Source organism: Dendrobates tinctorius, unplaced genomic scaffold (assembly GCF_039654945.1).
Source record: "Dendrobates tinctorius isolate UK_male_01 unplaced genomic scaffold, ASM3965494v1 ptg000032l, whole genome shotgun sequence".
NCBI classification, from domain to species: Eukaryota; Metazoa; Chordata; class Amphibia; order Anura; family Dendrobatidae; genus Dendrobates; species Dendrobates tinctorius.
In genome coordinates, this window is record NW_027361700.1 from 16725814 (window position 1) to 16742697 (window position 16884).

Below are 16884 nucleotides of genomic sequence, written 5' to 3' on the forward strand. Positions count from 1 at the left end.
ATAAAAGAAAAGTGAGCACAGAATCTGGTTGTTTGTGATGCTGCAACAAACTATGGAGATGGAAAAGGCCTGGGGTTCAAATCAACATACACATTACTGCATTTTTCGGACTATAAGATGCACTTCCGGTTCTGGCTGTGGTGGGGAGGTGGGAGAGCGGTTTCGTCAGAGCAGCGGGTCACAGAGGCAGGAGCCGGTTGCTGCGGCTAACTCCTTTGCCTGCTGCTAAAGAGAAATGAATATTCACTGCATTCCACACCAATTCACCCCATACTATGAATATTCATTTCTCTTAAGTATTGGCACACGTGACCTCCGGCAGCAGCAGGAAGTCTCCGGCTGACACTGTGCTCGCTAGAGAGCAATGAATACTCACTGCTTTGTGCGCACACAGTCCCGGCGTGCAGAGCATTGAGAATTCTGGCAGTAGCCCTTCGGCTTGCAAGCAGCGCATGATGTCCCTGCCATGCGCGGCTTACAAGCATAAAGCACTTGCTGGCATCGGAACAGGACGCAGCAAGGGAGCTCCGGGAAGGTAAGTTTAATGTTTTTGTTTTTTTATTAATGTTTTCTGATGGGACCATGCATACTAGGATGGGGGTGGGGGCCAATCATACCAGGATAAGGATGGGACCATGCATACCAGGACGCTACCAAACATATCAGGATATGGATGGAACCATGCACATCAGGACCAGGATGAGGGCCAATCATACCAGGTTAAGGATGGGACCCTGCATACCCGAACAGGAATGAGGCACTGCATAATAGGAGGAGATGTGAGACCTGCATACCAGGAAAGGGATGAGGGCAATCATTCCTGTCAGGACAGGATGAGGGGGACCATTCCTACCAGGATAAGGATAAGGGGGCATGCATACCAGGCTAGGGATGAGGAGGCATGCATTCCAGGATGGGGATGAGGGAGTCATGCATACCAGGATAGGGATGAGGGCAATCATTCCTGTCAGGACAGGGATGAGGGGGACCATTCCTACCAGGATAAGGATAAGGGGGCATGCATACCAGGCTAGGGATGAGGAGGCAAGCATTCCAGGATGGGGATGAGGGAGTCATGCATACCAGGATAGGGATGAGAGGGCCGTGCATACCAGGGTAGAGATGAGGGGGGCCTGCATACCAGGGTAGGGATGAGGGGGCCATGTGTATCAGGATGGGGATGAGGGGACCATATATATCAAGATAGGGGATAGTAAGTACAGAATTGACCACATTTTTTGCTTCAGTTTTTTTTCCCCCTAATTTCCTCCTCTAAAACCTAGGTGTGTCTTATGGTCTGTTGAGTCTAAGGGTATGTTTCCACGGTTAGAAAACGCTCCGGTGGCAGACCTGCATAACTGGACATGTGGCACGTCTTTACAGACTGCAGCATGTCTATTTATCTTGCGGAGACACTCAGTCTCCGCAAGATAAATTACACAGTCTATGTATAGGATGCGGTGATGCGGAGCTGTATCCAAAGCGCTGTCAATACGCCACGTGGAGACATACCTTATAGTCTGAAAAATACGGTATATCATACGTAAAGGTTTACTCTCATTATATTAAATGGTTAAAATTGGAAAAACAAAAACATTTGAATTTACTTGCTATTAAAACTCTTCTCTGTTGTCAAAGAACAGAGAGATTTTTAATTTTATTGCTTACTGCTCATTGCCTACTTTACAGGCCACCTCTGCAGTCTAACAGTGATTGCTGGTCTCTTTGGCAAGGATTGCATCACTTACAAGCTCTATGTATAGCGCTTGTAATCACTGCTCTGAAGCTCTGATTATCATGGGACCCAGCCAGCTTTAGTGCCTTTGTGCTTCTCCCAAGCTTCAGAAGAAACGCTATCTCTGCTTGCAGCATCGGAGAGAGAACATTTCGGGCTAGTGATACAAGTATGTCACTGTCACTGGTCAGAACTGTCAGTCAATCAGGAGTGCACAACCCTGCAGGAAGCTGGAGAATCGAGAGCTGATTTTGGCCTGTTTGTTAGGCAATGCCCGCATGTGTTGAGGCTGTCTACTACTGCAAAACATAAAGCTACAGGGTCTCGAAAATATTATCCAAGCACGCCAAAGATACTTGGATAACACCTGAGCATGCTCTGATAACACAATATCAGAGCATGTTTGCTTATCACTAATTGTTTTACGTTTTACTAGGTGTATTATTACAGAGGATTATGATATTCTGACTTTCATTCTCAACCAAGTGACACCATTGTGAGCATTGCCTTGCAGCTCATGTACATGCCCATATGGATTTATGTTGCAGTCATTTTAGATGCGTTACCCATATAATGCTATGGTACCATAATATGCATAATAAGCACGCCAATAATACCCCCATCTAGTGGGCAAACGTGTACACTACACTTTCCCTAATCATATACATAGCAGATTTTACACATATCATTATGAACCAATAATATATGCACAATTATACAAATAAAAACACACTAAATCGGGACAAGTTTGGAGGTACAGGACAGTTTCTGTAACCCCCCTTGCATAACGATCATTATGCACATAAATGTGAGCCATGGGGACACATATTTCATGACACTTAATATCAAAAGCGCTATAATGCCATAAACGCACGCTCCTCTGGCATTGACTAACAGCAGGCTATAAAGTTCAACTGCTGTCAGTGAATGCCAGGGCCACCCCGTGACTGAAACCCAAACACTCCCAGGGAGAATAAAGTTAATTTCCTCTATGTCGCAAGGTGGTCTAAGTGCAGGTGCCTGGCAGGTTCAGAATACTATTAACCTGCAGATTAAACCCACATCTGCAGGTTAATAGCATTTTTTACATGACAGGTTCTGTTTAAATGGGTAAAATTGCAATATATTTGTTAAAACAAGCAACTTACTAATTATTTTGTTGTTATTAAAAAGATCTTGTTCTCAAAAATTGAGGCATTCTTCATTTTATTGTTTACCGTTTGTTGACTACGTTACCACTAACCACTGCAGTCTGTCAGAGGTTGCCAGTTTCCTAGACAAGGAACACATTACTTACAAGCTCTTTCTAATAGAGTTTGTAAGCGCAGCCCTGAAACTGGACGGATCACTGGATCTGGCCAGCTTCAGTGCTACTGCTCTACTCCGAGGCTGCAGATGCAAAACTGCCTTCGATTGCAGCATCGGAAAACACACAGTTCGTACCAGCGAACCGACAATGCTGCTAGTACTGACTGTCAATCAATCAGGAGCACATGCCCCAGGACAAAGAAATTGGGGAGGCTGGGGAGTGGTGTGTTCCTAGAAATATTCCCTTGTTATAATGTGACCACATTATTAGTTGTGATGTACCAATGTGATATTGCAATCTCGGTCGGGCAAAGTTGCCCTATAGCCCTAATCTTATACTTGAATTATTGGCTGTATCTACAACAAAGAGCATGAAGTGTTAACGAAGTAAATGTGAGTGAATTTGTATGCTATGGTAGAGAGAATACTATCTTTTCAGATGTTACAATATTTATCAGGAAAAACTGTAGATGGCCCTGTTCTCACCTGATCTCGAATTCTTTCCTGCTGACCACGGATGGTCAAGGCATGTTGAGGGTATTTGTTCTTTAGATGATCCATGAAGGCATCTCTCTTTCTTTCCATATCAGACTTCTGGAGATTGGTTAGTGCCTCCAGGCTTTGGGCAGCAATCACTGTGTGCCGGCGTTCGGAAGTGTGCACCAAGCCCACATTAGAAAAACGCCTTGTCCCGTTACCGAGAGTGCGGTACTCTCGAGGGTATTCAGCATCGTCCGCAGAGATCATGTGTGTCCCAGACCGGCTGGAATCTGCAGAAAGGTAATAGAACAGAATAAAAACATTAACAAAAACACTCAGTGGTCAGCCCGCCTTTGGGCCTACAGTATATGTAATTGTTGAAAGGATTTTGAACCTCTGCGGGATCACAATGCATTAGGCATGCATATAAGTCAGACTCTTAAGGCATGAGAGCACTGATGACAGAAACACAGCTAGGCAGGTTATTCCTTTAGGATATGAACATAGGAAAGTATTCTTTAAGATCAGGTAATGAATTCTATGAAGAGTTGGGCTTTCACTATGGAGAATGATATGCTTGGGATTTCTAATTCAGTTTCCGTTAGTTACAGTTACTATAATCTCTATTACAGTATTGATAAATTACACTTATCTGTTAACACTATGATTATTATTTATAAAAACTGGTTGTTTAAAAAAGTATCATCATCGACATCAGTTGTCATGTAAGTGGTCTCTAGCAATATACAAAAATGATTTCCATATAACAGTGGTAGCCATTGTGTCCCTTGGCTTGTCCTAGTAAGTGGTTTGGAATTGCCAATCTTTTTTATACTTTAAAGACCATCAATTTAAAAGGTTTTAAAGGATAGGTGGGGGCACTACTTGATTGCAGTAAATGGTACCATCGCAAGCGACAAATTAGAAACATGCTGTTAAGAATCATTAAGAGATTCGTGGCAGCTCTGGGTCTACTAAAATTTAAGTGTATTAGAGAAGAATAGGTACAGGCACAGGTATGTGTCAAGAGGTGTCCCATCCACCACTCCCTACAGTTAGGGCCTTCCTCTCCTTTTTCCATCCCGTCTTATTTTTATGCTATGTAGTCTGCCGGAGTTACCCATGTCCGAGCGTGACACGTGCATTTAGTTTTATCTGAACTTCATTTTAACAGTACCTGTCACTAGCCATAAATACGTCAAAAAAATATTTACTCGGTGATAATGCCACTGTTTTCGTGAATATGGCGATGTTTCTATTTTGCTCCTGCGCCTCTCTGATCCTGAGATATGGCTCCAACTTCACTGCATGTATTTTTATTCCATCCAATTGGGTGTGGCCCTCAGCTCTTCTCTATGGTAGTTTTCTTTAGGACCGCACAAAGTTGGTTAAGAAGACTGGCTTTATATACAGGGAAGAGGCGGCCAGAACGGAGAGGCATATGAACAAAAGAAAAATGGTGCCAGATTCAGGAAAACAGCATTGCTTAGACGAGGTAAAAAAAATACATATTTATTGCTAGTGACAGGTCCTTTTTAATGTCGTTATTTCTACTTAAATCAATGTTTCACTGGTTCATTTGTAAAAATAGTAAGTGGCCACCATTGATTCATCATATTAACATTGGCTATAACTGTGTAAATTGAGAAAGAATAATAGATTATATCCAAATTTTCATATAATTACATACTGGAGATCAATATAACAATTTTGCAGATGAAAACTTTTACTGTAGCACTGCAGATGTAGAATCTTAGGATAATCAAGACTATTAATCATGGACAGAAAGATAAATCCATTGGAAAATTTCTTAGTCATACAAATATTTTGAGAAATCTAGATTTTAAAGAAAATTCTACCTGAACACTGTCACAGCGTGGGAAAGTATGTGCCTATGACTTTGTCAGCATTTCCTTCAAACCTTCAAAAAAAATCTTGTTGGACCTAGCCAGCTTTCCTCAGCTCCTACTTTAGTATGTAATAATGAATGGTATATGATTTTATATCAACCCAAAGAAAATGTTGTAGATTCAGGACATCAAAGAAAGTGGCTATTCTCCTAGCCATTTTGTAAAACTGCATACTATATAATTTTAAAAATGTAGATTTGAAAAAAAAAATAGCACAATTTTAAATGCACCAAGTGCGATTTCTTGTGTGGTTGTCTCTTATCAAGTAATGTAGAGAAGAAATTGTCCTTTTGCTCTGACCTAATTACTGATGTGAAACCTGGGCAAAAAAGGAACAAGACAAAAGAAGAATCAACGCCATCGACATGTGGTGCTGGGGAAGGATGTTATCAACATCATGGATGGCAAGGAAAACAAACAAATAACTGTTGGAAAAAATCAAGCCAGACCTGTCACTCGAAGCAAGAATCAAGCTACAACTTGCCTTTTTTAGACTAATCCTAAGAATAGAGAAATGACTAGAGAGAGACATAATGGCCAGAAGAGTAGACGGTACAAGGCAAAGAAGAAGACCAACAACCCGGTGACTTGATACTGTCAAGATAATGGTGGAGAAGACTCTGGTGGAACTATCTAGGCTTGCACAAGATCGATCTTGCTAAAGGTTGTTCATCCATTGAGTCGTTATGGCTCAAGATCAAGCCGAAGGCCATTAAATAACAGTATTGACCTGTCAGTATCCCATATAAAGCTGGTGATGATAGGACTTTATCTTTTGAAGCAGCTCCTCCATGTTTGGTTGAGGACATTGGTAACTGTACCGTTTGACTTTACAAACTCAAATTCTGAGCCAAAACCAACACATCTTGTGACATGGAAAACATGGAGTCTATCTTACTTTTTAACTTTTTTTATCCAATCTCCCCACAATAACAATTGAGAACTGAACAGAATATAATGATCATCATCATAAAATCTTCCTCTTATTGCTGGTGACAATGATTTGCATTAAAACCAAGAAGAATAGTGTCTGCTTCATCTGTTATCTATTTATTTCTTTACCCTGATATGAAAATGAAGAGCCATTGTTAAGTTTTCCAGCAATCATTTTCTGTGAGTTTTCTGTCTTCTTAACCTTGATTCATTATTCATTTTAACAAAGAAGAAGAGGATTCATCTCTGCTCTTAATTATTTATCTATTGCATATCATTGCTGCTGCAATGTGGATGTGAATTTTTATTAAGTTTTGCTCCTATGCATATGCTGTAAGATAACTTTATGTGATTCTAGAAGACAAAGTTGCATTTATGACAAAACATTTTTTGGAAATTGCGATTTTTGCGACATTTAATTCTTTTAAATACCTAAGGCCTGTTTCACACTTGCTTTTTTTTGCAGCGCGTTTTTCCCGCAAAAAAACGCATTGAAAAACGCATACAAAAGCATACAACTGCTGCGTTTTTTTCAAGCATTTTTATGAGCATGCATGAAAAAAACGCAGCGTTTTTATGCGTTTGTATGCGTTTTTAGTGCGTTTTTACCGCGTTTGCGTTTTTTTCCAACATTAGGTGGCCCCTCACACTAACCCAAACCATGACTTTACTAACCCTAACCCTGACCCTAACCCTTAACCAAACCATACTTAACCCTAACCCTGACCCTAACCCTGACCCTAACCCTAACCCTAACCCTAACCCTGACCCTAACCCTTAACCAAACCATACTTAACCCTAACCCTAACCCTGACCCTAACCCTAACCCTAACCCTTAACCAAACCATACTTAACCCTAACCCTGACCCTAACCCTAACCCTAACCCTAACCCTAACCCTGACCCTAACCCTTAACCAAACCATACTTAACCCTAACCCTGACCCTAACCCTAACCCTAACCCTAACCCTAACCCTGACCCTAACCCTTAACCAAACCATACTTAACCCTGACCCTAACCCTAACCCTAACCCTAACCCTGACCCTAACCCTTAACCAAACCATACTTAACCATAACCCTAACCCTGACCCTAACCCTAACCCTAACCCTGACCCTAACCCTTAACCAAACCATACTTAACCCTAACCCTGACCCTAACCCTGACCCTAACCCTGACCCTAACCCTAACCCTAAACCCCCTTAACTAACCCTAACTCTAACCCAAACCCCTAAATTCCATGGTTAACAAAAAAAAACGCATGTGCAAAAAACGCATACATAAGCATGCCAATGCGCACATATGCGCACCCATAGACTTATATTGTGTGTCTTGCTGTAAAAAAACGCATTGCGCGCGCATGCGTTTTTTTGAGGCAAATCGGACGCACAAAAAATGCAACAAGTTGCATTTTGTGCGCCCGAGCGCATACCGCAAAAAAACGCATGCGCGGTAAAACGCGTACAAACGCATGTGTATGCGCACATAAGCGCATCCCATGCAAAGTATAGGAAAAAAAAACGCATGCGCTATTTAGCACTAAATTACCGCGAAAAAAAACGCAAATGTGAAACCAGCCTAAGCAAAATGTTTCAGTTTTTTACACCATTTTTTGTATCTACGCCAAAACGCAAAAAACGAGTAGAAAAAGTGCATGTCAACCATGTGAAGTATGACATTTACCATAGCATTTCTACAGAAAAGTAGCAATAAAGTCACATTATCTAGACAGGTCGTAGCTGAACACCTTAAAAAGGTGTAGAAAAAAAAAGACATTTGCGTTGTAGCCATTTTTAGCATGCATAAAAAGTTAAAATTTTTCTCAGTATTTGACAATTATTTGACACTTTGGTCTTTTGTTCTTTTCTAACTTTAGGAATTGTACCAATAAGCGTGCTTAAAAGTCTCAATATGAACAAAATAGTTTTGCATTGTCTTGTGACATTTGGCACATTGGTCTCAGGATTCTCTTTAACAATCTGAGTAAAATTGAGCTGTTGTAATTTGTGCAAAATTAATCTTTAAGATGTGACATTTAATAAGTATGGAGTAAAAGAGTGAAAGTGAGTACACTAACGATTTCACTTTAATGGAGATATCATGGTACCTGGGCTGCACTTGCGGGAATGAAATATCCTCGATGGTATAAAATTCAAGTTTTTATTACACCAATGCGAAACACAATGTCAAGCTAAAAAAACAAATTACATTTCTTTTTTTTCCACTAAAATAAATTGCTGTCTGGAAGAATTTTTCCTTTAGCCGTGGGGCTGCAGCCGCAGATTTAAATTCTCTTATAGGTGTTGTGTACCTACACAACCACCCCAGGTGAGCACTACCATCGCTCTCACTCTCTCTTATTTCTTTTGAGGTATTGCCCTATTGTGTGCTTCTATTCTGACTCCATAGCAAGGCTGCAGATGTGGGGCCCATGATACATCGTTTCTATGGAAGTCTATATAGAGCCAGTACTCACACCAAGAATTTCATTAGACAGCTGTAACTCGACTGCAGAGACACGTATGAAGATTCCAGAAGAAGTTTATTCTGAGTCTGAATTCTTGTATTATGCACAACAGTAATAGCAGTAGCTTCAACAGCTGCACTAGATAAAAAGACAATTCTGAACCAAAGATACACAAAGATGAACCTAGCAAGAAAACTGACACAAGCACTAATTGGGGAAGGGAGGAAATACTTACATCAGAGTTAGGCTACAGGGAGAGAGAAAGGACAAACTGATTCCATAGCAGTGTAACGGCAACAATGCAATGATAATACAATACTGTATGATTCCCAAGTTCTGGGACATGACAGCTTCTGTCCCAAGTAGACATTTGCACTAAAGATTTGCCATAAATTATTTGTTTGAAATGTATTGAAGCATCTGTACATCCTTGCTTTGTTGCTGAGTATTTCTGTATAGTGTCCTGCCATCTCTGAAAGCAGGATGCTAAGCCCTGCCCCCTTGCAGTCACATGACTGTAGGTCCTGTGACTGCTTGCTAAACTTCAGCGTCCACAGGTCCTGTGTATCTGTACTTTCCGGCTGTACCTGACCCCAGGCCCCCCTACAGTGCGGATTAGTCCCTGCTCAGCGGAGGCTGCACACCGGCGCTGACCGGATCCTGACACCGGGCTTCATTTGCAAAAGGTGTTCCATCTTCATGAAACAACTCCTCTAAAAGGTAAAGCACTCTCGGCTTCAAGGTAAAGGTTTTTCTAGTTACTTCTGAATAAGAATTTGCCTAGATATTATACTACTGACAAATATATCAAATATCACTGGTAATAAAATCCACTTGTGAGATGGAAGGCAGTAAAAAGAAATGAATATACTGTACGTAAAGGGGTAATGTGTATACTTGTAAAATATCTGAAACGACTTCATATTTCACAAGATTGATGTGGGGAATAACTTATGCTGTAAATGATCATTAAATACACATGTACACATGTAGCCAGGTTGTACATCACTGACTTATACTTGGTCTGTTTTGGAACATATGCTGCTTGATGAGGCAGAGAAGAGAAGTTTATGAACAGTGGAATAGGCATGTTTTTTGTGTACGCCGGTGTTGATGTACATAACACATAATAATATATTGTTAATACTTTAGAGTACAGCATACCATACCAAAATTGCACTGCAATGCACCTGGAAGCTATATGTGTGTATTGCACTATTTATGTGAGGTCTGAGCCCAACGTTTATGAGCAGTTTTGGTACCATCAAAATTGCTGATTACGTTTTTCGTGGCACCTTGGGTGCAGATTATAACACAAATTACTGTTCTTCAATATATGGCTCTCTAGCTGTTATAAAACTGCAACACTCAGCATGTCCAGAGAGCTGTAGCTGTAGATTTTAAACAATTGAAAAGCCATGAGTTGAAGACTACTCAAGTAGAGAAAGCAAGAATTACAATTCAGAAAGCATGCACTGCAGGAATCTCGCATAAATAATTACACCCAAAATTTAATTGAACCCAATTTGTGTTACATCTATTGGAGTTGTGGAGGATTTTCTCCCTTTTATTGAAGAATGGCTGCTTATTGATCTATTGATTAACTGTCTCTGCACTCTTTTTTTCATCCACATATTCTTCAAGCCTCGTTAAATCTAATGGCCATAAAGTACTTTGCACATGTTTTAGGCAGGCGTGGAAATTTGCTGCAATGTAAAAATGCTTTAAAAAATAGTATTGTTAATAGTTTATTGTTTTATCAATTAACAAAATGCAAGGTGAATGAACAAAAGAGAAATATAAATAAGATCAATATTTGGTGTGAGCACCTTTTACCTTCAAATCAGCATCCGTTCTCTAGGTACATTTGCACAGTTTTTTAAGGATATAGAAAGAGAAGCTGTTCCACACATCTTGGATTACTAACCACAAATCGTCTGTGGATGTAAGCTTGTGCAAATCTGTCTGTCACTTTATATAATCCAAGACAGAATCGGTGATGTAGTGATCAGCGCTCTTCTTTACGCTAAAGATAGTTCTTAATGAAATTGGCTGTATGTTTGGGAGCATTGTTCTGCTGCAGAATACATTTGGAGCCTGATTGATGAATAAATGTCTAGGTTTTTCAGCATTGAATACACCATTAATCCTGGACAAATTCCCAACTCCATTTGCTCAAATGCAGCCCAAACTATTACAGAACCTCCATCATGCTTCACTGATGCCTGTAGACAATACTGTACTGGTCTCCAGCGCTTCTATTAACAAATTGCTATCTGTTACTGTTAAATATTTCTAATTCACTTTAATTCATCAGTCCAGAGCACCTGCAGCCATTTTTTGCACCCAGTTCAAGTGTTTTTGTGCATATTTAAGTCACTTACCCTTGATTCCACGTTTAAAGCATGTATTTTGGGGACATTTCTTCCATGCAAACCATTATTGGCCAGACTTCTCTGATCTGTAGATGAGTGAAGCTGGTTCCCACTAGTTAAAATACAAGCAGTTACTTAGCAATTATGCAGTACCATCAGGGAGATGTCTGATTGGCTCTAAGTTTAATCTGCAGCAGGATAATGACCCCAGACATGCAGTCAATGACTTTAAAGGGAATCTGTCACCCCATTTTTTGACTATCAGCTGCCGGCACCGCCATCAGGTGCTTATCTATAGCATTCTGTAATGCTGTAGATAAGCCCCCGAAGTAACCTGAAAGAGAAGAAAAACGAGTTATATTATACTCACCCAAGGGCGGTCCGGGTCGGGTTTTGGTCCGATAGGTGTTGCAGTCCGGTCCGGCGCCTCTCATCTTCTAACGATGATGTCCTCTTCTTTGCTTCCCATCGCTGCTCCAGTGCAGGTGCACTGCTCTGTCCTGTTGAGGGCAGAGCAGAGTACTGCAGTGCGCAGGCGCCGAACCTCTCTGACCTTTCCCGGCGCCTGCACATTGCAGTACTCTGCTCTGCCCTGTTGAGGGCAGAGCAGTGCGCCTGCGCAGGAGCTGCGACAGGAAGCAAAGAAGAGGACGCCATCGTTAGAAGTTACATCGGGGGCTTATCTACAGCATTACAGAATGCTGTAGATAAGCCCCTGATGGCGGTGGCCGCAGCTGATAGTTGAAAAATAGGTGACAGATTCCCTTTAAGAACTACCTTCAGCATAAAGAAGTACGAGGAGTTCAGGAAGTGATGGCATGGCCCCCACAAAGTTCTAATCTCAACATCATCCAGTTTGTCCAGGATTAAATGAAGAATCAGAAGGATTGGCTCAAACCTACATCCACTGAAGATCTTGGGTTCCAAGATGTTTGGAAAAAATTTTCTGCCAAGGTCTTTCAAAAACTTTGCAAGTGTACCATTACATATTTCTTGTTTCTATTTTTTTTGTTAATGGCTAAAAATGTACTATTAACACTTTTATTTTTTAAAGCATTTTAACATTGCAAATGTTTTTCCACACCTGCCTAAAACGTTTGTTCAATACTGTTTGTGGGTATGAATGTGTGCCACAATAATAGTATGTCTGTGGTATATGGCAGCCATTGTATTTATGTGGAGCGTGACTGTCAAAAATGTTATTCATTGGCTTTTCTTGTAATGGAATAGAAGACAGCTTCCAAAGTACAATGCAAGTATTATATACCGACAATAGGAACTGTAACTACTATTTTTAAGCTTTCAACAGAATTGTCCACTCAAACATTGTAGGAGAATAAACTGTTTTACTTGAAAAATACAAAAACCAGTATCTTTGTCTTCAGAGCATGGAGGATACAGGAAAAACCGGTACACTCAAATCAAAGAGGTCACACAGTTTATTATTAGCAAACTCTAATAGTTAGCACAGTGTTATCTGCTGTCTGCTCAACACAGCACATCTACAGCATAAGCCTGCAGCTGTTGTTTACTCCAATACTTATAAGAAAAGAACCTAAAAACTCCAAGACACTGGAATAAAACTGAATTTGGGAGTAATTGAAAAGCATGCCTAGTAGATTGTTGAGCTATAACAAATTGTAAATCAATGTCAACCTGCACTTGTATGCATCTCAGTGGCTGCATGATCACATCCTGAGCAGGAGTGTGAATGTGGTAGTCAATATCCTTGAATCTAAGAATCTGGGCAGGTATCCAGTGACGACTGTCATGGATAAAATTTGGCTGTAGGGGTTTCTGTTCATTCCAGTTCAGGCTGGGTAGCTATCATATTTTGTATTTATTTTGATTAAATAATATTCAGTTCCTACCTACAGTGGGGAAAATAAGTATTTACTACACTGTCAGTTTTGAAAGTTTTACCACCAACAAAGATTGGAGAGGTCTGTAAGATTTATCGCAGGTACACTAATACTGTGAGAGACAGAAACTATAAAAAAATCCAGAAAATCACATTGTATGATTTTTACATAATAAATTTACATTTTACATTAAGTAAGTATTTGAAACAAGAGAAAAACAGAACTTAATACTTGGTACAGAAACCTTTGTTTGCAATTACAGAGGTCAAAAACTTACAGGTCTGAGAGAGCAAGAATTCTTGCTGGTTGGTAGGTGATCTTGTGTTTCTTGTGTAATCAGTGGCTCAGTGGTTAACACTGCAGCCTGGCAGCATTGGTGTCCTGGGTTCAATTGCCACCAAGGACAACATCTGCAAGGAGTTTGTTTGTTCTCTCTGTGTTTGCGTGGGTTTCCTCCGGGTACTCTGGTTTCCTCCCACATTCCAAAGACATACTGATAGGGAATTTAGATTGTGAGCCCCATCGGGGACAGTGCCAATAATGTATGTAATGCGCTGTGGAATTAATGGCTCTATATAAATGAGTAAAATAAATTAAAAAAAAATAAATCAGTGTTAGAAGTTTTCAGCTAAAGAGATGCCCATGCTCCGGGGCAGGACTGCAGGCAGAGCCTTATCTTTCTGCTCTAAGCCAGAGAAACCAAGGATAGACCTGCCCACAGGCCACCCCAAAGCACAAGCAGTCTCTCTCTCTGTCACTTGATGAGGAACATGTTTGTGCTTTGGGGCGGCCTGTGTTCAGGTCTCTCCTTGGTTTCTCTGACTTAGAGCAGGAAGATATGACTGATCAAATACTTATTTCATGCAATAAAAAGCAATTTAATTATTTAAAAATCATGCAATGTGATTTTCTGTTTGTTTTTTTATTTTTAGATTCTGTACCTATTTATCGTACCTACGATAAAAAATACAGACCTCTCCATTCTTTGTAGGTGGGAAAACGTACAAAATCGGTAGTGTATCAAATACTAATTTTCTCCACTTTATATTTCTATGTGCCAAGGAAAAGACAGGAGTCTTTTACAGGTATATTGCTAAAATTCCCATGACAGATCATTTAGTGAATTGTGCGTTGGATGCGCTGGCACTTGGGCTCAGTATGTATACAGTACACATTGTCTTTTTACTAGAGTTGAGCGATACCGTCCGATACTTCAAAGTATCGGATCGGAATGGATCGGCCGATCTTAAAAAAAAGTATCGGTATCGCCGATTCCGATACCGGAAGTCCCATTCAAGTCTATGGGACTTCCGGTATCGGAATAAGAAAAATCCTGTTTTTCCCTTGTACAGCCTCTCTGGGGTCTGTACGGGCCTTTCGGGGGGCTGTGCCGGCCTGCCAGGGGGTCTGTGCAGGCTCCGGTGGTCTGTGCTGGCCTGCCGGGGGGCTGTGCCGGCCTGCCAGGGGGGCTGTGCAGGCTCCGGTGGGCTGTGCCGGCCTGCCGGGGGGCTGTGCCGGCCTGCCGGGGGGCTGTGCAGGCTCCGGGGGGCTGTGCCGGCCTGCCGGGGGGCTGTGCAGGCTTCGGGGGTCTGTGCAGGCATCGTCCGATGGGACTACAAGTCCCATCGGGCGATGCCTGCTACCATGACAGTGATTGACACATTAGCCAATGATGGGACAGTAGTAGTCCCATCATCCGGCTAATGTGTTGAATGTAAAAAAAAAATAAATTACATGCTACATACATACAACATGCATACTACATACATGCTACATTCATACTACATACTACATACATGCTACATTCATACTACATATATACTACATGCAACATACATACTACATACATACTACATGCAACATACATACTACATATATACTACATGCATGCAACATGCATACTACATATATACTACATGCTACATACATACTACATATATGCTACATACATACTACATATATACTACATGCATGCTACATACATACTACATGCATACTACATATATGCTACATACATACTACATACATACTACATGCATGCTACATACATACTACATATATACTACATACATACTACATGCATGCTACATACATACTACATACATACTACATACATACTACATACATACTACATGCATGCTACATACATACTACATGCTACATACATACTACATATATACTACATGCATGCTACATACATACTACATGCTACATACATACTACATATATACTACATGCATGCTACATACTGCATGCATGCTACATACATACTACATACATACTACATGCTACATACATACCACATATATACTACATACATACTACATACAATACATTCATACAATACATACATAGACATACAGTACATATAACATAGAGTAACATACTTACCAATACTTGTCACATTGTTCCCCGAAGCCATTGTCTTTTACGGAATAAATATTAACATAACAAACCACAAAAATACTCACCCACGATCCGAAGCAGTCCACGAGTGTGTCCCACGACGATCTTGGGTAGAGAACTGCAGCATCAGCTGTTGCTGCCGTTCTCTACGGGCTGCAGGAATCCAATGACGGAAGGTAGGTATCCTCCCGCACTGTATTCCTCCGCCACTTAAAAAAAAAAAGTCCCTAGTCTCACTTTATGCCATTGCTGTGTGGGAAATTCCCACGCAGCAATGGCATAAAGTGAGACTAGGGACTTTTTTTTTTTTAAGTGGCGGAGGAATACAGTGCGGAAGGATACCTACCTTCCGTCATTGGATTCCTGCAGCCCGTAGAGAACGGCAGCAACAGCTGATGCTGCAGTTCTCTACCCAAGATCGTCATGGGACACACTCGTGGACTGCTTCGGATCGTGGGTGAGTATTTTTGTGGTTTGTTATGTTAATATTTATTCCGTAAAAGACAATGGCTTCGGGGAACAATGTGACAAGTATTGGTAAGTATGTTACTCTATGTTATATGTACTGTATGTCTATGTATGTATTGTATGAATGTATTGTATGTAGTATGTATGTAGTATATATGTGGTATGTATGTAGCATGTAGTATGTATGTAGCATGCATGTAGTATGTATGTAGTATGTATGTAGTATGTATGTAGCATGTAGTATGTATGTAGCATGCATGTAGTATATATGTAGTATGTATGTAGCATGTAGTATGTATGTAGCATGCATGTAGTATGTATGTAGTATGTATGTAGTATATGTAGTATGTATGTAGCATGTAGTATGTATGTAGCATGCATGTAGTATGTATGTAGTATGTATGTAGTATGTATGTAGCATGTAGTATGTATGTAGCATGCATGTAGTATATATGTAGTATGTATGTAGCATGTAGTATGTATGTAGCATGTAGTATGTATGTAGCATGCATGTAGTATGTATGTAGTATGTATGTAGTATATATGTAGTATGTATGTAGCATGTAGTATGTATGTAGCATGCATGTAGTATATATGTAGTATGTATGTAGCATGTAGTATGTATGTAGCATGCATGTATGTATGTAGCATGCATGTAGTATGTATGTAGTATGTATGTAGCATGTAGTATGTATGTAGCATGTAGTATGTATGTAGCATGCATGTAGTATATATGTAGTATGTATGTAGCATGTAGTATGTAGCATGCATGTAGTATGTATGTAGTATGTATGTAGTATATATGTAGTATGTATGTAGCATGTAGTATGTATGTAGCATGCATGTAGTATATATGTAGTATGTATGTAGCATGTAGTACGTATGTAGCATGCATGTAGTATGTATGTAGCATGCATGTAGTATGTATGTAGTATGTATGTA

The 16884-nt window shown here is 40.4% G+C and overlaps 1 protein-coding gene across 14 annotated transcripts in view; it reads right to left on the minus strand.

Moving 5' to 3' along the window:
• The window catches only part of SRCIN1 (SRC kinase signaling inhibitor 1), a 673416-nt gene that overhangs the window by 321329 nt on the left and 335203 nt on the right, over window positions 1–16884 (minus strand). For all 14 annotated transcript variants that reach the window (XM_073572493.1, XM_073572495.1, XM_073572494.1 and 11 more), the window contains exon 2: window positions 3530–3813. In XM_073572493.1, the coding sequence (XP_073428594.1) occupies window positions 3530–3813 (284 nt within the window). The remainder of the gene's footprint in view (window positions 1–3529; window positions 3814–16884) is intronic.